Source organism: Panulirus ornatus, chromosome 11 (assembly GCF_036320965.1).
Source record: "Panulirus ornatus isolate Po-2019 chromosome 11, ASM3632096v1, whole genome shotgun sequence".
NCBI lineage: Eukaryota > Metazoa > Arthropoda > Malacostraca > Decapoda > Palinuridae > Panulirus > Panulirus ornatus.
Genome location: NC_092234.1, coordinates 7,254,298 through 7,279,093, shown reverse-complemented (window position 1 = coordinate 7,279,093; position 24,796 = coordinate 7,254,298). Strand labels below are relative to the sequence as shown.

Genomic DNA, 24,796 nt, shown 5'->3' with positions numbered 1-24,796 from the left:
TATGTTGGTGTAATGTAGGGAAGAAAGTCATTGAATGTAAACCGTCACATTCATTTATGTTGGTGTAATGTAGGGAAGAAAGTCATTGAATGTAAACCGTCACATTCATTTATGTTGGTGTAATGTAGGGAAGAAAGTCATTGAATGTAAACCGTCACATTCATTTATGTTGGTGTAATGTAGGGAAGAAAGTCATTGAATGTAAACCGTCACATTCATTTATGTTGGTGTAATGTAGGGAAGAAAGTCATTGAATGTAAACCGTCACATTCATTTATGTTGGTGTAATGTAGGGAAGAAAGTCATTGAATGTAAACCGTCACATTCATTTATGTTGGTGTAATGTAGGGAAGAAAGTCATTGAATGTAAACCGTCACATTCATTTATGTTGGTGTAATGTAGGGAAGAAAGTCATTGAATGTAAACCGTCACATTCATTTATGTTGGTGTAATGTAGGGAAGAAAGTCATTGAATGTAAACCGTCACATTCATTTATGTTGGTGTAATGTAGGGAAGAAAGTCATTGAATAAAAACCGCCACATTCATTTATGTTGGTGTAATGTAGGGAAGAAAGTCATTGAATGTAAACCGTCACATTCATTTATGTTGGTGTCATGTAGGGAAGCCACCTCAAACATCCGCTACAGATGATGAGACAAGGCAACTCCTAAACATCCACAGCACATGTTAAGAGATTATGGGGCAGTCCAACCCTCTGGTGGTGTTGCCGCCAACGAAGCGGCCTCTCAGCATTTGATACTAAAGGTAACTTCATCAGTAATACATTGTCGTTGCCCAGTGATTTAGTGCCTTAGGTTGGCCAACGATTGTAAACCCCCATGTCTGATAATTGGCTTTATTGATCAAGGCAGCCTCGGCCAATGCAGCCCGTAGAATTCAGGTAATCAATAGAATGAGAAGAATATCAGTAGAAATCTGTTTTATGCGCTGAACGTCATCATCAGAAGAGGCGGGTGAGGAAGACTGCATTAGACGAGAGAGGAAGACTTGGCTTTGAACCCCAGAAAATCCGTCATCTTAATAGCGAGGGAATTAAGGTGCTGGTTAGTTGGTTAGTTGGGTTTCGGACCAGTCAACTGCCAGGGATCATTACGGTCCAGAAGGTGACGGGTATAAAACCACGAAGTGAAAAAACTTGAACACCTTCTTCAGGTGTAGGGGATAATGCTAAGACCACATACAGGCTAAACCTAATCTTCTTGGGTTTTGGTCACTATTTAGTAGATGGTTTATCTTGATACGTTGAGAGCCAGTCGCCCCGCGACTTACTTTGTGTGGTGCGGGACCAGTCGTGTGGCATGACTTGATATCAGGAACAAGAAGGATCCTCTATAATTGTATCCCTTTTTTTTTGTGGGGTACCAGTCAGTCTACGGATTCTCCCACCATTATCATTTTTAGTGTAGGAGTCCAGAGGCTTCGCCAGTCCCCAACCCTTTACTATTTCAGGGTTCCCTTGTCTTGCCCACCACCGCCGACAGTACCACATCCTCGCCACCGCAAGCATCTATTGTCTCGCTTGCTTCCAGGCGTGTGCCTGAGGTACATATTCATTAACGATATGCTTCGACCCTCTCAGAACGACGACTGTATAAGTCGTCCAGTTGGCGGGACGACCCTTGAGTACGACGATACGACCCTTGAGCACGAGGGTGCGGCTCTGGAACGATACGACCCACACACACACACACACACACACACACACACACATATATGGTGTCCTTAAAAAGAGTCGGGTGTCGACGACATACTCAAGGGGTCGACGATTTCAAGGTAAGACGCGTATATATAAAGTCGGGGGATGATCTCGTCCCAGTTACTTTACATAACACTCCATACTTGTTGCATAACCTTTCGTGGATCTCTCTCTCTCTCTCTCTCTCTCTCTCTCTCTCTCTCTCTCTCTCTCTCTCTCTCTCTCTCTCTCTCTCGTATACTGTACCAGTCAGTCCCCCCTCTCCCAAGCCTAAACCCTCGCTTGCCTTCCTCCCTCCCTCCCTTGACCTGCCTCTGTAGCTAGTTGGATAAGGTCTCTCTCTCTCTCTCTCTCTCTCTCTCTCTCTCTCTCTCTCTCTCTCTCTCTCTCTCTCTCTCTCTCTCTCGTATACTGTACCAGTCAGTCCCCCCTCTCCCAAGCCTAAATTCTCGCTTGCCTTCCTCCCTCCCTCCCTTGACCTGCCTCACTGTAGCTAGTTGGATAAGGTCTCTCTCTCTCTCTCTCTCTCTCTCTCTCTCTCTCTCTCTCTCTCTCTCTCTCTCTCTCTCTCTCTCTCTCTCTCTCTCTCCTGTTGTTATTTCCACCACTGACGGTGTTTTGGCGTCTTCATTCAAGCCAGTCACTTTCCGATGATTCGCATGAGGCGAGTCTGGGAGGTGCCACGGGTGGGCCTTGTCGCTTGCAGCTGCGGTCTATATTACCCTGGACGAGATCTTGGAACTGGTTAACTGCGGTCTGTACCTACCCAAGGCGAGATCTTGGAACTGGTAGGCTGCGGCTGCGGTCTCATACTGCCCAAGACGAGAGATCTTGGAACCTGGCAGGCTGCGGCTGCGGTCTCATAAATGCCCAAGACGAGAACTTGGAACCTGGCTGCGGCTGCGGTCTCATAACTGCCCAAGACGAGATCTTGGAACTGGTAGGCTGCGGCTGCGGTCTCTACCTACTCCAAGAAAAGATCTTGGAACTGGTCGACTCCGGTCTGTTCGGCGGCGAGAAGTCCAAACCCAACAGTTAGTATCGGTAGAATCCCATCTTCTCCTGCAGCAGTTACCCTCAAGCGCTGGAGAGAACTAGGATTCTGTAGGACCCACCCACCCAGCCTCCCTCCCTCCCTCTCTCTTTCTCCTTCCGGATCCCCCCACGGTGAGGGCGTGAACGCTGCTGGCCACCGTGGGTGGCGCCCTACAGTTAACAGTAAGGAAATCGTCATTAGAATGGAAATATATCTCTTCACTCTTGACATTAATTCATTCCACCAAGCAGGGGATGCGACCCGTGGGTAGGACAATGGCCTTGTGAAGGGTCAGGTCAATGGTTAGGTCGTACGCTGGGGTCACACATTGCATCGTCGTGATCAAGGGAGAGGTTGAATTCGGGGTCAAGATTATCCATTTTCTTCGCAGTTATTCATAACAAAATGTAAATTTACTACCGCCTGCCTTGTTGTGTCTTTTGGTGATAAACGAGATTTGCTTCGTCTGTAGACATTCTCAAGGTCGCATTTAGTGTGCCTTTATCTGCGTACCCGACAATTCACGGAGCCGGGGCTGGTCACTGATGGTGGTGGTGGTGTCATAACCCGGGTTTATACCTGAGCGATTCATCCCTTAAAACCGGTTTATGTAGTGATTATATAACGACCGTTAAATTTTTTCTTTTTTTTTTTTTGGAAGGCAGTTCATCGTCTTGTTGCTAAGTACCTTACTTGACCTTACTTCCGGTCACTGTGCCTTTCGGGCGTCGTGTGGGTAATTGTGTTTAATAAGGTCATTAAATCGTACAGGAAGATTAGCAATGGTACGGTGGGCCGTGCATCTGCTTTGACATCTGGTGGTATCTGGCATCATCATGATGACCACCTCGATGGTGTTGCCATTGTGTGGTGACGAGTAGTAATGGTGATGGTACCTTACATACATAGGGTACAGTGTGGGGTCATCATTTAAGAATATTGAGTAACTTTGTTTTATTTTTGTGCGCCGAGATCTTGTTCTTTTGAATATACCTATTTGAACACCGTAAACATTTGTGTACGAACCCAAATATAGGGCTGTGGAAAAATGTGAAATAGTGAGTGAGTTCAAAGTCTGGTGTCATCTGTTTGGTTAGATATTGATTACAATCGCGTTTGCTGTGGTTAGCGTGTCTGGCTATCTGAGGGCAACAAGCGCCCGTGTTCCTGTCTCTCCAGGGCGGCCGGCTTACACACAAGCCCTGCAGTTCACCTTTGCCTTTGTTGTTGGTTCATAACTGGATGCGTGTCGAAAATATATATATATCCCTGGGGATAGGGGAGAAAGAATACTTCCCACGTATTCCCTGCGTGTCGTAGAAGGCGACTAAAAGGGGAGGGAGCGGGGGGCTGGAAATCCTCCCCTCTCACTTTTTTTTTTAATTTTCCAAAAGAGGGAACAGAGAAGGGGCCCAGGTGAGGATATTCCCTCAAGGGCCTAGTCCTCTGTTCTCAACGCTACCTCGCTAATGCGGGAAATGGCGAATAGTATGAAAGAAAAGAAAAATATATATATATATATATATATATATATATATATATATATATATATATATATTCTTGCTTGCACCGTAGTCGACTTTATTTTACTTTGATTTTATGGTATAGGTGTCTTTAAAACAGAACACTAGATATGTAAGATTACAAAATTAACAAATTAAAATGAAAAATTTGGAAATTAACGTCTGAAATTTAGATTTAGATATAAGTATTTATAATAATGTTAATATATTTTCATGTTTTAAAAGTTCGCGTTCAGGAAGAGGAATTGCAAAAGGCAGTATTTAGGTGGAGCTTCTCAAACACGAAATCAAATATGAATTTTAGTAGATGTAATTCAGAATCCTAATGACCTGTAAAAATGATATGCCATTTACTACAAGACTGAAAGCCTGTGTAAATAAAGCAGATTTACACATAGCCCTAACGCTAATGAAACCTGAAAATAACTTTACATTTATTATCATTTTAAAATCTCGTTATGAAAAGATTACGTACGTAGTCCATTCATTCTTGCATTTATTATATTTAGAATTTAGGGGCTCAGACTGCATGGTTTTCGTATTAAATGGCAGAAGCCCAGACGACATGACTGTTCGTGTTAGTCTAGGAGCTCAGAATAATTTGCTTTCTGTGTTAGAAGATTGGAACCCAGATCTTTAGACAAAGCTTTCTCTACCAGAGGCTAGGAACCTTGACTGCTTATTGTAGAAGTCGTTAGGAACCCTGCAGACTACACCACGGCTTTATATATACGAGGTTAGAAGCTCCTGGCTTCATGGCTTCTGTTTCAGGAGCTATGAACCCAGACTGTATTTCTCAGTTTTAGAGGCCAGGAGCCTAGTATAGACTACTAGGTTTTCTTGCATCAAAGGCTTGGAAGCTAAGACTACATGGGTGTTGTTTCAGACATTAGAAGCGCAGACTTCAAGGCCTACTGTTTTTGAAGCTAGGAGCCCAAACTCTATGGCTCTCATAACTGCCGCAACATGTAGTTAAAAGAGACAACCATTGTAGGAATCGTCATACCTCACGATCATTCGTCGAGAGACGGGTGAGCCGTTGGGATGTAAACTATGTAAGTACGTTTGTCTATCAGATTGTGGCTGTCATTTGATTATATCCACCAGCCGTCGTCAAACTGATGTCGGCGCTGTTGTTGTTGTCACCGCCTTGGAACACGTGGTTGGCGGTTTGTGGCAACGACGGTAGCTCGGAGGAGGGAGGAGGTAAGCATTGAAAACGTTGCCCGTTTTTAAAATCCGCGGTCATATTTCGAGTCATCTTTTGTTGTGACAGTATCGTCTATCGTGAGATATCTCTTGTGTGACTGCCTCATGCCAGAGCGACATTGAGAAGGTATGAAATAAATGTATGCAATAAGAGTACTTGGCACCTCAGCCTGGGCCAGCTGGGATCGTTGCCGAGGTTCGAGGAAGCAGCAGCAGTAAAGTCACAGCCACAAGAGAGATCGGGCAGTCCGTTGCTTTTGCTGCTGTGCTGCTCACGTTTATTCTTTATTATTTTTTATGTTACACGTCACCCTGTAGTTTTGAGTTTGATAAGTGCTGCAGCCGGACTGGCATAGTCTTATCCAAACATACCCGTGCTTACTCTAGTCAGCGAATAAGTGATATTAACAAAATCCTTATTTTTTAAGTGCATATTGTATCACAAGACAAAGAAATTAACCTGCAGTTATATTTATTGGTTTTACGTTCGTCTGTGCACGCATTTTGTCTCTTTGTTTTATGTTTGTGATTCCTATATCCCAGACGTTTGTGAATTCAGACATCGGCAAGCGAGTTTCCCCCGAAATTTTGGTTTTCGTAGTAACCAGTTACCCCGGATGTGAAGAACCACTAGACTCAATGGCCGCAAGGAGGTAGCGTCCATTGTAACTGTTGGCTGGCTGTTGTGCAGGAGTCAGCTGAACAGTTTTCTGGCCGTATTATGAACCGCTGACATTGCGTTTGAAGGCAAGAGAAGAACAGAGCGGCATCATGCGGGCGTGGGTTCTTCTGTGGGTGTGGGTGATCGGGTTCGCCGCCGCGGTGACTTCGGAGTGGACCTACGAGGGAGCGACCATCACCTTGGCGAACCTCAACATCTCCTACGTCGACCCCAGCACTGGCCACCACAGCACCAACTACGGGCAGGTGGGCAAGTTCGGCACAGGGGCTGTAGGGGTGGCTTCCGGGATGATCCTGGTGGGGCACGCGGCCGAAGCCGGCATCAACAAGTATAACAGATACGGCTGCACCACGCCCTGGGCTGTAGTGCCGCCCAGCGAGCCGTGGGTGGCGTTGGTTGCACGCGGCCAATGCCCCGACAGTGAAAAAGTGGCGAACGCCCTATCCCTCAACGCCTCGGCCATCCTAGTCTACGCCAAGGACACGAAGGCCCACCTTCAGAAAATTGCCCTCTCAACTTTTTCACGTGAGTATCCATCCCTCCTCCACGCCTTACAACGCCTCTGTAGCGTGGGTTGTTACATAGATGTGTTCCGCGACTTCATCGTTGTTGCTGCAAACCTCCCATATGCTTAACCTCTTGAGCACGGACTTACGTACTTACCGCTCCCGTGCGTGAGATGGTCTGGTTTTTGACCTGAGACTTAGGAGGGTCTTGTCAGATGCCCAACCATCACAACCTTGCGGGAGGGTCGAGCCGTCGTGCTCAAGAGGTTGTAAGTGCTTGACATCCAACTCAGGGAGAGATTACGGTGTCTCCTGTGTCGATTACTTTGTCATGTCAAAGTATGAGTCTCCACACACCCGTGCGAAATGTACTTACATCGTCTTCCATCTAACCAGTAGCTCAGGTCCTCCTAACCTGTCCTTCCCTTACCCTGAAGACGCAGTGTTTGCATAAGTTTAATAGCATAGCATTATTTTTTCTTTGTTGTAAATGTCATTTTTTTGGTAGTCTTTACGTTGGAGTAAAAAAAAAAAAACACAGGTGAGAATATTATTGCAAGTGTATTTGAGGATATAAGAAGGATCATCCCCCCACGAAGTCTTGATGAATAATGTGGCTATAAAAACTCTTATGCTTATATGTATATATTTTATAGTGTACGACGAAGACTTCCTCGAGTTCGCTGATAACTCCTTCCTGCTTTCCTTGACATTTGGGCACCTGGAGGCATAATAAACAATGGTAGATGCTGATCAGAATACTCAAGAGTCACTGTTGTCTTTAGAAATGTCATATTTTTCCTAAGTAATGGTGTGGAGGTTTATTATGTTAACATGGTATGGGCTGTGTAAGTGACTGGTTTGTGTAGTGGGTGTTCAGTGATGGAGACGTATCTCTTAATTTGGATAGGTTGTGTCGGTGGGCATCGCAGTGGAGAGGGACTGAGGTGCGTAACTGTGTTGTGGGTGTGTTTAAGAGTGAGTCAGAGGCAGGCTAGTGGTGGTTGAGCCAGTGGGTCTCATTGCCAGGCGATGTTACCTATCTCAGAGGGAGGGAGGGAGTTGGGTGTGAATAGGAGTCACTCATTAAGGATGACGTCCCGGTGGGTATATCGCTGGGCCACTTACCAGGGATTACTGTTTTGTTTGGCATGAGGTAGAGCCGCTCACCAAGGATGACGTCCCTGGTTATAAATGGTGAGCCGCTTATCAAGGATGATTTTCTGGTGGGCATGATGTTAGGCTGCTCATCAAGGATGACGTCTGGATGTTTTCTGGTGGGCATGATGATGAGGCCACTCATCGGGGATGACGTTCTGGTGGGCATGATGTGAGGCCACTCATCAGGGATGACGTCCAGGTGGGCATGCTGCGGGACCAACTCACCAAGGATGACGCCGAGATGGGTATGATGCTGGGCCACTCACCAAGGATGACCCTCAGGTGGGTATCAATGCGTGGCCACTCACCAAGGATGACGCGTTAATGCTCATGTCGCTCCTTCCGCTTCCGTTTCCGATATACTTGGAACTATCGCTTTCTGTTCCTGACTCTCTCTCTCTCTCTCTCTCTCTCTCTCTCTCTCTCTCTCTCTCTCTCTCGTGTGAACGTTTCACGTGAAAAAAAAACGGTCATTGACAGGTGTCACCAGCAATAAACGTTTCGTTTTTTTCTTTTTTTTACAATTAGCCACAAAAAATAGTTAATCTGTTTCTCTGTCGGGCTAGATTATGCATTTTGTGTTTAGTTGTGATACTCGTACATTTACCTCAACGGATCCTTTTAATATTTCCGTGAATTTTGCTGTATATTAACTGTGGTTTAATGGTAGTTGAGAGAGTCGTGTTTGTTTGTGTGTGCTACGATATGTACCGGAACATTGAAGGACATGGGAGGCTAGGCTCGCACAGGTGGAAAGAGGTGCCCTGCTACTGATGGGAGCGCAGGGAACCGACAGTTTATGGATGCTGAAATGACGGAAGAGAATGGGAAGAATGAGACAAATGTGGAACGAGGGAAGGAGAGCAGTGTTTAATGGAGGGCGTGAGGAATAATGGGGAAGAAATGAGAGTGTGAGATGAGGGGATCGTGGAGAACACTGTTAATGAGGGAATACATTATGAGGAATGTCTGGTTTACTATGTGGACAGGAGGAAAAAAGTGTGTGTGTGTGTGTGTGTGTGTGTTCTGCATCACGACCTGTTGAGTATGACGTTACGACCCTTGGTTTTATATATAATGGCCTGAGCCTTTAACCCTACCCTTATAAAGGATCAGGTCAAAGACTTAAGGCTTAGGCAGTCGTATCCAGAGTTCGAACCCTCGTCCCTAAGAGTTGTGCTCGGTTGGTCGCGCACACGTGGCCAGCAGGTTAACAGTCTTCCTCACGTGTCTTTGTCGACTCCCAAGTCTCGCTGTGTTCGTGTGTGGACATGAGTTAGTCAGTATAGGGTCAGGGAACAGCCTGTGTTTTGTTGTTTTGATGTCTAGTTAATGCTGCAGTTGTCCTGGCCTGTTGTGTAACTGTTTGTGGTGTTTTGATGGTCGCCAGTTAATGCTGGAGTAGACATGACCAGTAATATATATATATATATATATATATATATATATATATATATATAGCAGCTTGTGATGTTTTGATGGGCAGTTTATTCAGTGGTTTCCGTCGGGGATGTTCGTTGCACTAGATCGACGCCAGCAGTGGAGGTGGCCGCGTATACACGTGACCAGACGGGGTTGTAGAAGGTATGAGTGTGCAGAGTTGTGGGTTGTGGGAGGACTTGGGGTGAGGCAGAGGCTGTAGAGGTTATGCATGGGTGGTGGGCTGTGAGGGGAAAAGGTTGTTATGAGACGTACGGCAGGTTATGATGTGGGAGTTGCTCTACGAGGATTTGACCATTAGAGTACAACGACATGACGACCCCTTGTGTATACGATAGATTGAACCCCATGCGTACGACTCCACAGCCTCGAGGACGACCCGTTAACCCCATGAGCGCGAGATTGTCTTGGATAATCAATTGTTTACCAAATGGCGTCCTAGCTACGTCTCTTGGTTGTGTATCAACTGACTGTTATATTTCTTTCTTGTGTCTCTCCCCCAATGATATGATTATTACACGAAAGTGCACTTGGAACTTATCGTGTTTCATTTTCCCCGTGGACTCATAGGAATATATATATATATATATATATATATATATATATATATATATATATATATATATATAATATTTGATTCAAGTGGGTAGACACGAAGGCGTAGCGTTGCTAATAGCAGCTCCCATGACAGTAAGATCCACATGGAACCTTTGCTTTTGCATTGTGGCCGACATGGTCTAGTCTGGGACTGACGCTTGACCCGAATTACAAACCATGCAACACCGCAATTACGGCTGGTACCTCACAGCACGACTGCCACAGTTATCGCGTGGTATCACCACACACAACCACGTGACATACGAGGTCTTATTATGACCACTACGAACACCAGCGCGCACACCCTCTCCTCCCCCCACGCGCAACGTGCGACTGGCCCACCGCGACACTCGGGTCACCATCAGCAAGATGGCCATTGACCTGACCCGGAGGGGGGTCGGGGTCAATCAAAGACCAGGCGGTCATGTCCAAGGGGTCGTGCTGTCCTGTTCCGAGGGGTCGTACCGTCGTGTTCAAGGGTCGTACCGTCGTGCTCAAGGGTCGTGCTGAGGGGGGTTTGATAGGGGACCAGAACGAACAGGAAGAATCTTTAATTTACACTTGATACTGTGTGTGTGTGTGTGTGTGTGTGTGTGTGGTGTGTGTGTGTGTTGTGTGTGTGTGTGGTGTGATACTGTGTGTGGTGTGTGTGTGTGTGTGTGTGTGGGTGTGTGTGTACAAGTGTTAATGTGCTTAAAGCAATAGTTCCTAAGTATAGAATGAAAGTGAATGAGAGAATATTTTTTTTTGCGAGGAAAAAAGTGTAGATATGCAGGAAATTATGTGTGATTGCCCAGGAATTTTTGTAAGTACACAGGAGAGTATGTAAGTATACCAGAAAGTATATGTCTTATATACTAGTATATAAGACAGTACATGAGTGCACAAGAGAGTACATAAGTATACCAGAAAGTATATGAGGACACACAAGAATACGTAAGTGTACAGGAAAGTATAAGAGCACACAATGGAGTATGAAAGTACATTAAGACGTCAGATGCACCAACATGCAGATATAACAGGAGAGAATGTATTGCTGCAGGAAGATTGATTGTGTACAAACCCGAGTGTTAAGTCCGCCACACACACACACACACACACACACACACACACACACACACACACCGTGGTAGCCACGTGAAGGTGGAAGCCCCACAGAAACAAGCCTTGACTGGTTTCCGGGCGAGATGTTCTGGACGGCACCTGACTCAGGGGGCGGGCAGGTGTCCAGGAAGTTCCCCAGGAGAGAGAGAGAGAGAGAGAGAGAGAGAGAGAGAGAGAGAGAGAGAGAGAGAGAGAGAGAGACTCAGACGGCCAGAGTCAGCCATGGTGGTGGACCATGGTGAGCCGTGGGCGGCTGGTGGGAGGGAGACATTTTTTTTACGTTTATGGCGCCGCGTGGACCGTGTTGGTCTCAGGTGGGCTTGTTACGGAAGCCCCAGGAGGAGGAGGAGGAGGAGGGAAGGAAGGAAGAGGGAGGAGGAGGGACGACAACAACAAGAGGGTGTGAGTGTTGGGTAGGGGAACGAGAGGGACCAGAGTCTTCTTGCTATCTCCAAGATGGCAGGCTACCCTGAAGCATTGAGAGAGAGAGAGAGAGAGAGAGAGAGAGAGAGAGAGAGAGAGAGAGAGAGAGAGAGAGAGAGAGTCCTACTGGCTAGGGAGGAAGGAGGTGGAGGGGAAAGGAAGTAAAGCTCTCGGTAGTGGACCGATGTTGATTTACGTTCGTTTTTCCGGTTCGTCAACTTCCCGAATTCTTCCGCTGGCGGACACCTCCCCCCGTCCTGAGGACGCCAGGTCCGTCGACCCTGGTAATGGGTTGAGTCGCTGCAGCGGGTGCGACCCGACTCGGTCGTGTCCTTCGCGGTGATGGGAGTGTGGACTGCCGGAGGATGTAGGTGAGGATAGGAAGGTGGTGATGGTTGGTTCTGGACCTTAGACCCACCAGGAGATAGGGCCGTTTAAGCCCACATCCACCAACTGGAAGATCCTATTATCACTTCCTTCAGGTGTTAAGGGTAATTCTAAGGTCATGTGTACACACAGTCGCCATGGATGTGGCCCATGGGTGTTACGTCGGCTATACCCTGGCATAGCGAGACTTGAGTCTGCTCTACGGTATACCCTAACATATCAAGGGTATGTCTGCCCTCCAGTATACCCCAGTACAGCGATTGTGGAAAAGTCTGTGTTTACGTAGTGCTTTGCTGGGGAGGCCGTCCAGTCACCATGGCGACTGGTTATCGGCGTGGTGTGCCTCGTCTATCGGTTATGGGTCCGCCTGATATCGGGTTTCGACTCCCTTGTCGATCAGCCGGTTTAGGGGGGTGGGGGGGTCGCGCCTGGTAGGCCTAGAAGTGGCCGTTAACATCTAGCGGTCGTTAAGCATGCGCACGTAGCAGGTCGTTTGACTTACCAGGGCTCAGAATTCAGTAGGCTTTGGCATTTTTGTTCCATTTAATTATCCCGCTTACATGTACGTAATGTATGTGTGAGACACTTCGCTGTTCCTCTCTTGTATATATGTGAAGGCGTGTGTGTGTGTGTGTCTACCATGAATGGCGTCTTCGCCCTGTGGAGATGAACGGATCAGTTTTTAGGGTTGCATATTAATTAGTCTTTTTTTCTAACACTTGTTATGATTAGGAGTGTTGGATGAGGGGGGGGTAAAGTTAAGATTTCAAAAAAAAAAAAAAAGAAAAAAGATGCCTTAGGCAGAGGTGATATAGCATGGCATACAAGTTTTTTTTTTTTGCAAATTATTGAGGGTGCGTAGGTGCATAAATTTGCATATTAATTAGGGAAAAGTGATCAGGTTGCTGAATGATGGGGGGAAGTTCAAACTGGTAACAACACATGTATTACACAGACATGGTTATCTTGGCATATAGGTTTATGCAAATGAAAGAGCTAATCAAAACAAACATTTTTTTGGTTCTGGCTGTGTATTTAGGTTGGTGGTAAGAGGTCACAAGCAACCTCAGACTGGCCTTGCTCTAGTTTAGGAGCTGATTTCGATTACGTATATTTCTTTTTCTCCTAAGGCTTTTAGGTTCATTAGGGTCAAATCCTTGACGTCATAGACAGCCTCGTCCACTTGAGTATATTGGCAGTTTGCTGTACTGAAGGGGGTCGGAATGAGATAATTGGTACGTTACGACCCCAGCAAGAACAGCAGGGCTTAATTACAGTTGTAAGTTGAGGGATGGCTCGTCTCACGACCACTCATCTCACCCCCCACGCCAACAACCTTCACAACTTGAGTTGTAGTTAGATGTCACTGAGGCACATTATTGTGTGTGTGTGGGGGGGGGGGGAGGTGGAGTTCTTTCTGGCTACCCCACTCACTACCCGTTCCTCGACCATCACCTGGCGAGGTCTTCGGTGGGGAACCATCCATCATCACCCCACCCCAGGGAGCCCGCGCTGGACACAGGCTGCTGGACTGGGTCGTTGGACACCCACTTCCATGCTCTGGAAACCCCCCCCCCCCCCCCCCGTTTGAACAGAATGGTACGACCCTTGGTTATGACGGAGTGGCGCCTCTACGACCACCACCTCTTAAGGGGTCAGGTCAATCTGCCACGCCATCTTGTAACCATGGGTCGTGTCTTCGTCGTACCCACAGGGGTCCGATGATGTTTCATTGTCGTGACGTAGGGTTAACTGCTTCGACCACCACTGACACCCCTCCCTTTCCTGAGGAGGTTCCAGCACTATGGCTTCCAGGAAAATTCCCCCACAGCACCTTCAGGGGGGAAAAAGCTTGTACGTCGCCGTCCTTGCCTTTGCCCGCCAGGGAGTCGTATAACACTCTGAGACCCCGAGACACTTTTTCTGAACCTTCTGCAGAGGATGGAGAGGGGTCGTCTCTCTCTCTCTCTCTCTCTCTCTCTCTCTCTCTCTCTCTCTCTCTCTCTCTCTCTCTCTCTCTCTCCACTTGTTTTTTAACGCGGCACAGGCGCATTTGCCGGGACGGTGTGCTTTTTTGGTCAGTACGAACCACGTGTACGTCCAGACGGCCCTTCGGTACGATGTCGTAATCACCCCCTTTCAGTACGACGATGTTTCGACCACCCTCCAGTTCGACTTATCAACCCCTTCAGTACGACACCCATTAATACGACTTATCAACCCCTTCAGTACGTCATCTCGAACCTATTAGTACGACGACATAGGACCCATGTGAGTTCGAGAGCCATAAACTCCTTGACAGTACTAACTCCTTGAGTTCGATGGCTGCCTCTTATCATGTTTCAGTGGCTATCGTCCTCCCCACGGGTAATTGAGTCGTCGTTCTCAAATGGTTTTAAGGTCTTGACCTTCCTTCCCCCCCTCTGCCGCCTCCTCCTCCTCCTCCCGGAGTCTCTGTACCCTGGTGGTTTAGGCAAATCACCGACGCGTCGCAAAGGAACAAGCGCTGGAAGATGGGAGGTGGTGGTGGTGTTGCCCTGTTGGTGATGACGTGCCATTTTTTATTAAAGAGGGAGCTAATAACTAACGGCGAGTGGTTAGTTATCATTTATCATAATGCCGGGGGGGTGGGTGTCTTGTTCTCTCCTGGCGCCAGACTTTTGCCTTGTATCCCAGCCACCGTTCCATTATTAATGCATTTCTCGTCAGTCGTCGGAGGGCGCAGTGCGACCCTCTTGTCGTTCCTGCATATCTCCACCATGCACGCACCTGTGAGCACGGCCTCCTGTGTCGGGGTGTTGCACAGCGGCTATTTACATCAACATCCCCCTTCCATCCCTTCCCTCCCCCTGAAGCGGTCCAACTCTCCCCCCAGCGGTCCAACTCCCCCCCCCCCCCCTCGTCCTGAGTCTGGGTATTAAGAAAAAGCTGTATTTGATGAGTCCAGTGCTTGTGTGTGTGTGTGTGTGTGTGTGTCATTTTGATTTGTATTTTTCCCCTCCATACTAAGTCTCGTTCTCATGCTGGGTCAGTCACCATGCTGAAACTCCTCCCGTGCTGAGTTAGTGCAGCCTACACGCCCGCTTCAGTACGTTTCTCTCGCACACACACACACACACACACACACACACACACACACACACACACACCTCTTACCATATAGTAATATATAACATTCCTTTTAGCGTGTATAACACACTCCTCATCACTCAGACCTCTCTCGATGTTCGATGTTTATCGTTTTTGCTTTTTTCCTAAGAGTGTCTGTGTGTGTGTGTGTGTGTGTGTGTGTGTGTGTGTGTGTGCGCGTGTGTGTGTGTGTGTGTGAAAATTGAAATCATTGTGTGAGTGAGGCATGTAAGCATAGCCAAGCCGTGTCATTTATATGTGAGCAGTGTGTGAAGCACGTGAACAGCATGTGTTAGGCACGCAAGCTGGATGTGAGCAATTATATGACCGATGTGACTGGTGTGTGAGCATTATGTGACCGATGTGACTGGTATGCAAGCATCATGTGACCGATGTGACTGGTATGTGAGCATTATTTGACCCGTGTATTACAAAATGTGAGGTGTACGTGTGCCATATGTGTGCTGGATGCACAGGAGGGAGTACAGCGGGTTGGGACAGGTTTGCGCCCCAGGGTGCTTGTGGCAAGCAGGTAGGTGGGAGGTTTGTCTTGCCCCAGCATAGGTTGGCTGGCTTGTTGCCAACCCAGGCGATGCCCAAGCCGGCTCCATATACCCCTCCTCCCCAAACCCCCCAACCTCTTCTCCATCATAGCCTGGGTGTGCCCCATGTCGGCAAACCCCACGTCGTTTTGTCCATATATTGACGAAGAACCAAACCTCTCTAGCTCACTTCGCACACCAGCTGTGAGCTGTGACTGTTGGCTGGTTCTGAGTTACCTTCTGGAAGCTGATGGAAATCCTGGAGGCCCCCTGGTGTAGCACGCCCTTAGTGCGACGGTAGCGACCCTGCAACACGACGGCTCCACCTGCCGTGGGGGTATGATGACCTTGGCCATTGACTCTTGACCCGTAGGTCACGGGTCGAAAAGCCAGGCCAGTAGAATATACCCCAAGAGTAGTGTACCGTCTTCCTCAAGTGTCGTACTCTTGGCTCAAGAGTAGTGTACCGTCTTCCTCATGTGTCGTACCCTTGGCTCAAGAGTAGTGTACCGTCTTCCTCAAGTGTCGTACCCTTGGCTCAAGAGTAGTGTACCGTCTTCCTCAAGTGTCGTACCCTTGGCTCAAGAGTAGTGTACCGTCTTCCTCAAGTGTCGTACCCTTGGCTCAAGAGTAGTGTACCGTCTTCCTCAAGTGTCGTACCCTTGGCTCAAGAGTAGTGTACCGTCTTCCTCATGTGTCGTACCCTTGGCTCAAGAGTAGTGTACCGTCTTCCTCATGTGTCGTACCCTTGGCGCAAAGGTAGTGTACCTACCGTCGAACTGAAGTGGGTTCAAGCGGAGGGTTCGATACCATGATCACTTGGGGGTGTGTCTGGTCTCGTTGGTCGTGGTGTGGTAGAGTTTTTGTGGTCGCCTGTAGGTGGTCGGGTCGTCTCATTAGGGATGGCCTTCTTGTATCATCTTTTTCTCAACATATTTTCTGTAGTTGTGTACGAGTCATGTATGTACACATGCGGACGTTAAAGCTAGGTAGCTGTTGTCCTGGTCTTAAAAAAGTACTAGTCCTGTTGGGTCTGCCTGTAAGGGCTGTGTCCCCGGACATGGGCACCTGCCGAAGGCTCACTAGGGATGTTGATAAAGGTCATGCCCTTTGGACATAGACACCCCTGGGTTAACTCGAGCCGGGTTACGAGATGTCGGTGGGTTAGGACCTGTCACACCCCCTGGGAACTTTACCTCAACCAAAGGTGGGGAGTCATTTATCTACCAGTCAGAGGAAGGATGAACGACTGGGCGAGTTGTGCGTCGTGTGCCCGCGCTAGGGGATCGAACTGGGATCAAGAAGAACGCTAACGACTACGCTACTATTTATTAAATGTTGATATTTTTTTTTCAATTTATGCCTTCTTTGTCATTTATTTTTGATCACTCCTCATGTATTAGTTTATTATGAGAGCTGTACATACTTCATCTTCATTTTCCTTTTTGTTAATCACTTAGTCCTCGCACAGGTGACGATGTTTACTCTAGCGATTAGCATCTCTTTCTTTATTTAACTTACACTGCTTCTGGTGTGTGTGTGTGTGTGTGTGTGTGTGTGTGTGTATGATGAAGGCCGAGGCTGCTGGGATGTAATGCAGCCCGTTACGTTCACGCCTCCTCCTCCTCCTCCTCCTCCGTGACGTTCACCATCACAAGTCGTCTCCCAGCGTGACCGTCATATCCTCGTGGCTCTCCCGTGCGTACATGATCCTCGTGTATGAACTGGGTGTCTCACGCATCTTCCCTCCTTCGTCTGGGAGTGTAACGCGGGGCGTTTGGTTGCGTGCCACGAGTGCTGGTCTTAGGTGATGGATGTGTGCGTCGCCCTAACCCCAGGGAGGAAGTGAGGACAAGCTTTGATTACTGCTTTATGGTAGCAACGATTTTGGGCCTTCTTTCGGACCCCCGTCGAGGATATGTCAGGTGCGAAAGATGGTACGTGAATTATGTGAGGTTTGTTACAGGGAAGGGCGGGCTAGAGGCCTTGAATTTGCCGACCATAGAAGAGAGAGTGAAGGGTGAGGGGTGACCTGATCAATGCCTTTTAAGTTTCTGAAATTAATTGAGGTAAGAAAAAGAACAGTACTTCGAAAGATGTAGGGATAGGACAACCAGAGGCCTAAACACGAAAATAAGTAACGAAATCGTTGAAAAAAAAAGAAACGGTATGAAGAAATACCTTTACAGTGTAGGAGTGGTGGGTGAATGGAAGGGTGTGAACGAGGAATCATTAAACGCGCAGAAGGATATAAACGTTTAAAGAGCTTGATGGAAGTTAGATAGATGAGGTCACCACGAGTGTAGAACTCCCTCCCCGTTACAGTACAAATAGGTAAATGCAGTCTCTCTCTCTCTCTCTCTCTCTCTCTCTCTCTCTCTCTCTCTCTCTCTCTCTCTCTCTCTCTCTCCCAATTACACAGACGGTAGTGATTCTGACACAGGGACGGGTCCACGCCTCGACACACGCGTGGCACAGGCAGCGAGGGAGCAGCGCCGTCTCGTGCATTATAGCCAGCCGCCCGCTGTCCCGAACCTCCCTCCCTGCCTCCCTCTGTGGGAGACACGAGGATCAAGGGGTGAGGTGCCCTCCCGCCAAGCGTAGACCCCCTGCACCAGGCTATAGTTACCACCACACCACCACCGCCACCGTTAACACTACAGGCACCAGGAATACCAGGAGTGCAAAGTGGGGTCCCTGAAAACAGACGGACGGGAGTGGTGTTCGGCGGCGATTCAGGCAAAACCCTTCCTGCGGGAGTTGTTAGCAACGGAGCCACGTTCATGGGAACAGCAGTGCTCGATGAAGGAGTGTGGAGGGTAGAGAAAAAAAGGACGAGGGTGTTACTAGGTACTAGGAGGGCTACCAGTCCCTGTCGGGGAATACTGGAGTCACAGTTGTCAGTAGAAGCACCTGGTTAAATCCCTCCCTCCATCCCCCCCTTTTTTTTATTACCTGTAAAAACAACAGTCGAAGGAAAGGGAGTGGAAGAAGAAAGAAGCAGCCGTGAAAACTGCCAATAGCTGGGGAGGTCTCTCTCTGAACTCGGACCCAGCTGCTTTTTGTGTTAAGAGTGTTGCTAAAAGTATTTTGGCAGGAATTGTGGAAACGTATAGAACACGCGACAACAACAGGAGCAACACAGACGCTAAGCGGCAGAACACATGGCAACAGAAACACCAGCAGCAGCAACAGTAGGAACCCTTGGCAACAGAAGCCCATCACCAGCACAACAGGAACACTTGGCAAGAGAAAACGCCCCACCAGCATGAATGCAACAGACAAAACACCAGCGGCGGCAGCAGTTGGACACCTTGACAACTGAGAGAACAGTAGCAGTAACGGGTGTACCAGCACAAACACTTGACAACAGAGGAGCTAACATGATCACCATCAGGAGGAGGAGGAGGAGGAGTAAGCTGAGAGAGAGAGAGGAGGAGGAGGAGTGAGGGAGGGAAGGAGTCAGTCAGCGTTGCTCCCATTTTGTCCATTCAGCTCTCCCGCAGCCGCACCCTCTTGGACCTCCAGCATCTTCAACCTTCACCCCTCCCCCCCAGAACACTCACTCCCCCCCTTCCCCTCCTCCTCCTTGTGCGATCCAACTCTCACTCGCTTAAGCCAAGATAATATTGATGATGATTTATCTATCGCCCGACAGCTTAACGTTAAGCCTTGTAAGCGACGGGACGACGCTTCTGCTCGACCTATGGGTATATGGTGGCCCTTAAGGGTCATGTCAAAGGCCAACCCGTCATACCCAAGGGTCGCACGTCCATCTTACTTAAGAGGATAATTATAAAGGGATTGTGAGTGGTAGGAGGTCTTAATACCTTTTAGTTGTGTTGTGATGAATCTGAAACAGTATTTGCTTTATATATTTTTAGATGGTTGTATGTGTAAATATTCGACTATGCTTGGAACTATATATATATATATATATATATATATATATATATATATATATATATATATATATATATAACTTGAAGAAGATGGTGCACACACACCATGCGTGCTACACAAACGACATTGAACTGACAGCTTTACATCACACAATTAGAACACTGGCTTGCTCAAAATAGAATCTTTGTAACCCCCCACAGAGTCCCACCACGGCCCCTCTTACCCCCCATAACCCAACCCTCACCTCTCCCATAGCCCCTGAATGGCCACTAACTCGCACTCACATACACACCAGCAGGACTGGAGATCGCGTGTGACACACTCAAAGCATCAACAAGAACAACACAGCAGACACGACATCTGCAAGCACGCAAGACATCATCATCAAAGGGGGCCATTAAAGAAAGAAATCGTCCCCGAGAACATTTACCTTCCATCACCAGCCCCAGACTAGGGAGGAGAATTCTTTTATAAGTAGAAACATTTCGTCCACTGCTCCCTTCTCTATGGCTCTGTACTGCTCGCCTGTTCACTCACCCTTTCAAAAGCTAATTCGATAAATCTATAAACTAAAACAAAACGCTCGGGGGGATTCTCTGGTTGTTGAGCGGCGACCACCATAGGCATTCGGCACCTCCGTTCAAAATTTCCAGTACGATCTTACGGTCCCGATTACGGTTCGAATCTTAGGCGCGGCAGTTAGCCCACAGCCAACCGAGCTTTTCATCATCCCCCTCGGGGCTGGTCAGTAAATCTGTACCTGGTTTAAGCTGGTTAAAGGTAAGAGACGGGGCGAATGTAACACTTTCTTCCCGTAACAAATAGTAATCACACACACACACACACACGCGCGCGCGCACACACTCCAAGTAAGGCACCGACACAAGTGCGCGGCTCTTGACCGTAACAGATCAACAGTAACGCCCCGAGTGCTGCTGCTGCCGCCATCTCCTGCAGGTCGGCTCTCGGTGTTGTGGTAGCTCCTCGCCAGGGAACACTGTGTGTGTGAGACTCCCCGAGTGTCGTACCGACTTGTGTATCATTCATCATACGTGTGTAGAGTTGAGGATAGCTTTGAGTCTACCCCCGTTGAGCGCGACAGTTGAACACGACGACACGACACTGAAGCACGACTATCAAGGACGACCCCTTGGGTTTGATGGCCTCAACCTTTTGCAACGACGACCTGAGACTTAAGTCTCAGCCGGGTCTGAGGCCAGACCCATCAGTACCCAAGGGTCGTCCCGTCGTGTTCAAGGGTCGTATATCATTGCCTAAGGCGTTAGCTTAGCTTGGAGACCCGGTCGTGGATGAAGAGCCAACTGCAACATTTCATTGCTTCCCTGAGGACTGCACTGTAGTGTAACTTAATCACCCCATAAAGAAATCTTAAACCTCAATCCCATGGAGTAGATGGCGCGTGCGTGGTGATCGTGGTGTATTATTTCTTCTGTGTTTTTCTTTCTTGCTGGTAAATGACATCTGCCTCGAGTAAGTCTGGGACCAGATGCCACCATTATTAGCTGCCAAGCGGAACTCGTGTGATTGAGACTTGGGTGGCGAGTGAGCGCAGGCAGGTTGAAGAGAGGAGGGGAGGGAAGCGGTTGAACGACCCGCCTGAAGATGGGTTGTTTTTGGTGGTGTAAGGGACTGGCGACCATAACGGTTCACACGCCCGTGTCTCTTTTTCCCTTTCGTCCGTGACTGGAGTCTTCAACCTAGAAATGTCCGTTTAGAAAGGGGCAGTTGGTGGTGGAGGATGATGATGAGGAGGTGTAGTTAATGACGTTACAAGAGTGTGGTGAGATGATATGTAAGATTGGATAGATTTTATATTAGAGCGTCGCACTCCGGTCTATGAGAGAGCGGTCCTTCACAAGTGGCGGGTAAATAAACAAATAGTGTTCGGATCCGATTTTATGTGTCACGGAAAGTAAACTAAATGTGTTTAGATATATATATATATATATATATATATATATATATATATATATATATATATATATATATATATATATATATATGCTTCAGCCACGGACCGAACTCCGCATGAAGGCTGCGCCTTTATAGAAATATAGAGAGGACTATCAAAAGGTAAATAGAAGAGACAAGGTAAAGTATCCGCGAATTTTGAAGGAAGTGAAAAACCTGTCTGTTAAAATGTGCCACGTCATAATAATTGGGAAAGACTTGACGGGAGAGATGGCGGGGTGTGTGTCGGACGGACGGGGTAGTTATCATATGATGGTGTATTACATGTAATTTGATGTGGACCACTGGCAAAATGTACTGTTCAGTAGCGGGTTGAGTGTGGTTGATCAAAGATACCGTTATATTTTTTTTTATGTTAGCTGAGACGTCATGGACCACGGAGGCCTTAATCAAGGTCATCTCAATAAGTGTGTGTATATATATATATATATATATATATATATATATATATATATATATATATATCCTAGCCTGTGCCAGTTACCCATTTTGTCGACTAAGACGCAGGGCTGGATAAACAGGTGGGTTGACTGTGGACCGACCGGAGCGCAACCAGGATTCGAACCTATGGGCGGCCCGCGAATGCGTCACGGTCAAGAACATTAACCTGTAGAGCACGGGAGTCCATGATGTAATGATGTCTTGGTTTTCATCTGGTGTGCAGCGGTGAGACAGCTGTGGTGGATGCTGAGTGAGTCTTGAGTTGCCCGTGATGATGGTGTAACATTGTGGGTGACGTGAGCTGAATGTCGACATTGTCCGTGATGGATTGGTTGAATGTCACGTAGCGGGCAAGTCTGCGAGATATATATATATATATATATATATATATATATATATATATATATATATATATATATATATATATATATATTATGAAAGAGTCCTGGTGTTACCCAGGACTTCTTTCTGAAGGTTGCGCTGCTTCCAGTAACAGGGAACTGGAGACTCCTTTGGAGTGAGTTCTTGAACGAGAAGGCAACAGTCTCGACAAAGGTGACTTCTCTCTCGTGGTGTAAGCTCTTGCAGGCGGAGCCCGGTAGCACCAGAGGGGGATATATATATATATATATATATATATATATATATATATATATATATATATATATATATATATATATAAAGTAGGGGGATGTATTGACAGAGGTAAGATAAATAGAGATGCACTGATGTCGAGAATTGTTTTGGTGTGTGTGTGTGTGAGAGAGAGAGAGAGAGAGAGAGAGAGAGAGAGAGAGAGAGGTGAGAGAGAGGTGTTGGCCTTGCAGGTTATTGGTTGAGGGTAGGTGTGATGTGGGTGCACGGGTCTTGAGGTGTTGGTGGTGTGGAGCCCTCTGCCCGTCGCCTCCTCCTCCTCCTCCTCCTCCCTACCTGAGGTGGAGCACCTCCCTCCCCCAACCTTCACTGCCGTAAACAAGTCTGTGGTGCCCCTCCATGTACAACTCTGGCTCCTTGGGGAAGGCGGTGCCGGAAGAAACTGGCTTCGCTATCTGGTTACCTGTTGTTGTTGTGTGTTTTTTGCAGCACTGGAACGTCCATGTAAGGTAATGGAGTGGTAGATTTAGACGTATTTCTCGTAGTCGGAAGATTTTTTTGTTTGTCCATTCTTTTTTTTATTTTCAGATTACGGTACTGGCCGCGTTACAGGCGTCTCGTTAAACTCCCAACATACTGTAATATCGATAATTCTGTAATTTTGTAAACCTCATACTCTGTAAATGTCTAATTGCTCAGTAATGATGTTTATATGACCAGATGAAATGATGGTTTGATGTGTAGGTGTAGATCAGTTCCTTAATCGACAGGCTTATGAACAGTGTCTGTCGGAAAATGTAGACAGAGAGGGTTTGCCACCGTCTTCGGCTGCAGTAGACGCTGTGAGTAGACAGGTAGAAATGTGGTTGTGGGTCGTCCTATTAGTGGAGAGGCCGAGGATAAAGTCATCGGGTGATGGAAACGCCTTTTCAACCCTCTTAGTGTCCCAACCTTAGATGAGGGAGGGTGGATGGGGTTGGGTAGGGGGTTAGATGAGGGAGGTTGGATGGGGTTGGGTAGGGGGTTTCGAAGTGGTCCTTTATCGGCTAGAAGCTTTCATGAAGAGAGAGGCAGGTATTGCAGGAACCTTTTTTTAAGATGAGGAGACGCCCGCACGCGGTCGGCCCAACGGTGGTAAACAAGGGTGTAATGCACAGAGAGAGAGAGAGAGAGAGAGAGAGAGAGAGAGAGAGAGAGAGAGAGAGAGAGAGAGAGAGATCATCCTCAGTTGCTCTTACAGCCATCGCTCAACACACACACTCACTGGTGGTGGTGGTCCTCCTATCTCCTCTCTCCTTCCATCAACTGAACCTCATCCGGCAGCACTCCACCCACGTTACCGTCACCCTCCCTCCTGCCGCCAGAGATCCCTCGTCCCCTAGCTGCAGTTCGGTACCACATGGAGCCCATCCAAGCTCGCACTGACCACAATAAGAGCAGCCCCAACCCAGTTACTGTGAGCATCATTAATATAAACAGTAGACCGCCACTCTAATGAGGGCTGAGTTAACCTCCCTTCCACAAACTCATAGCCCTACTTTCTATAATGTATTCTCTTTGCATATTCACAGCCCCTGAACCCCGGTTAACGCAATAAAACGTGAATTACTATCGTCATGACTCAACACTGTCATTATCATCATTAAACAAAAGCTTTGGCTTTCTGACAAAAAACGTATCCCTCATAAAGCTCAATTGATAATAATAATAATAATAATAATAATAATAATAATAATGATAATGATAATAACTAATAATCAATTATAATAATATGATGATGATTATAATAATAATGATAATAATGATAATGATAATAGTTGTAGTAATAATGGCAATGATTATGATAATAATAATAATAATAAAACACAGTAACACATATCTTCTGCAGCTCGTGTGACTAATGAATCTTTTCTCCTTGTAATACTTACAAATAAAAAAAAAAGAAAGACTTGCCCATGACCCTAACTACACTCGGCTACCAAATCGGACCAGTTCAGCACGAAAGACCCGAGCCGCCTTCTTTATCAAGACCAGCGCCACCACACGCTCTCTCTCTCTCTCTCTCTCTCTCTCTCTCTCTCTCTCTCTCTCTCTCTCTCTCTCTCTCTCTCTCTCTTTTAGCCCCAGTTGTGTGGTGGATAAGGAGGAAAACTAAACAGGGGAAACATAGATGAGATTGGAAAATTGTGAGTCCAGGCTTCGGGAGACCAAGTGTCTTCGAGAAATAGACAATAGGTTAAGGACTTGATGATGATGATGATGACACATGTATTCCCGGTCTGGTTTACCGTCCAGAGTGGCACCGGGGGAAACCTGCGTCGACTGAACACCCTAGAGAGAGAGAGGAGAGGGCTTGAGGCTAGGGCCTGGTGAGACAGTAGATGGGGTTGGGGGGTGGCTGGTTGTT

At 47.3% G+C, this 24,796-nt stretch overlaps 1 protein-coding gene across 8 annotated transcripts in view; it reads left to right on the top strand.

Annotated features, from left to right (window-relative positions):
- The first annotated feature begins 5,698 nt into the window (after positions 1–5,698).
- The window catches only part of LOC139751264 (uncharacterized), a 142,117-nt gene continuing 123,019 nt past the window's right edge, over positions 5,699–24,796 (top strand). For 7 of the 8 annotated variants that reach the window (XM_071666561.1, XM_071666560.1, XM_071666557.1 and 4 more), the window contains exon 1: positions 5,700–6,695. In XM_071666561.1, the coding sequence (XP_071522662.1) occupies positions 6,260–6,695 (436 nt within the window). In that variant the 5' untranslated portion in view covers positions 5,700–6,259. Of the gene's footprint in view, positions 6,696–24,796 lie in introns of all 8 variants that reach the window. The other variant, XM_071666553.1, reaches the window with a different exon arrangement.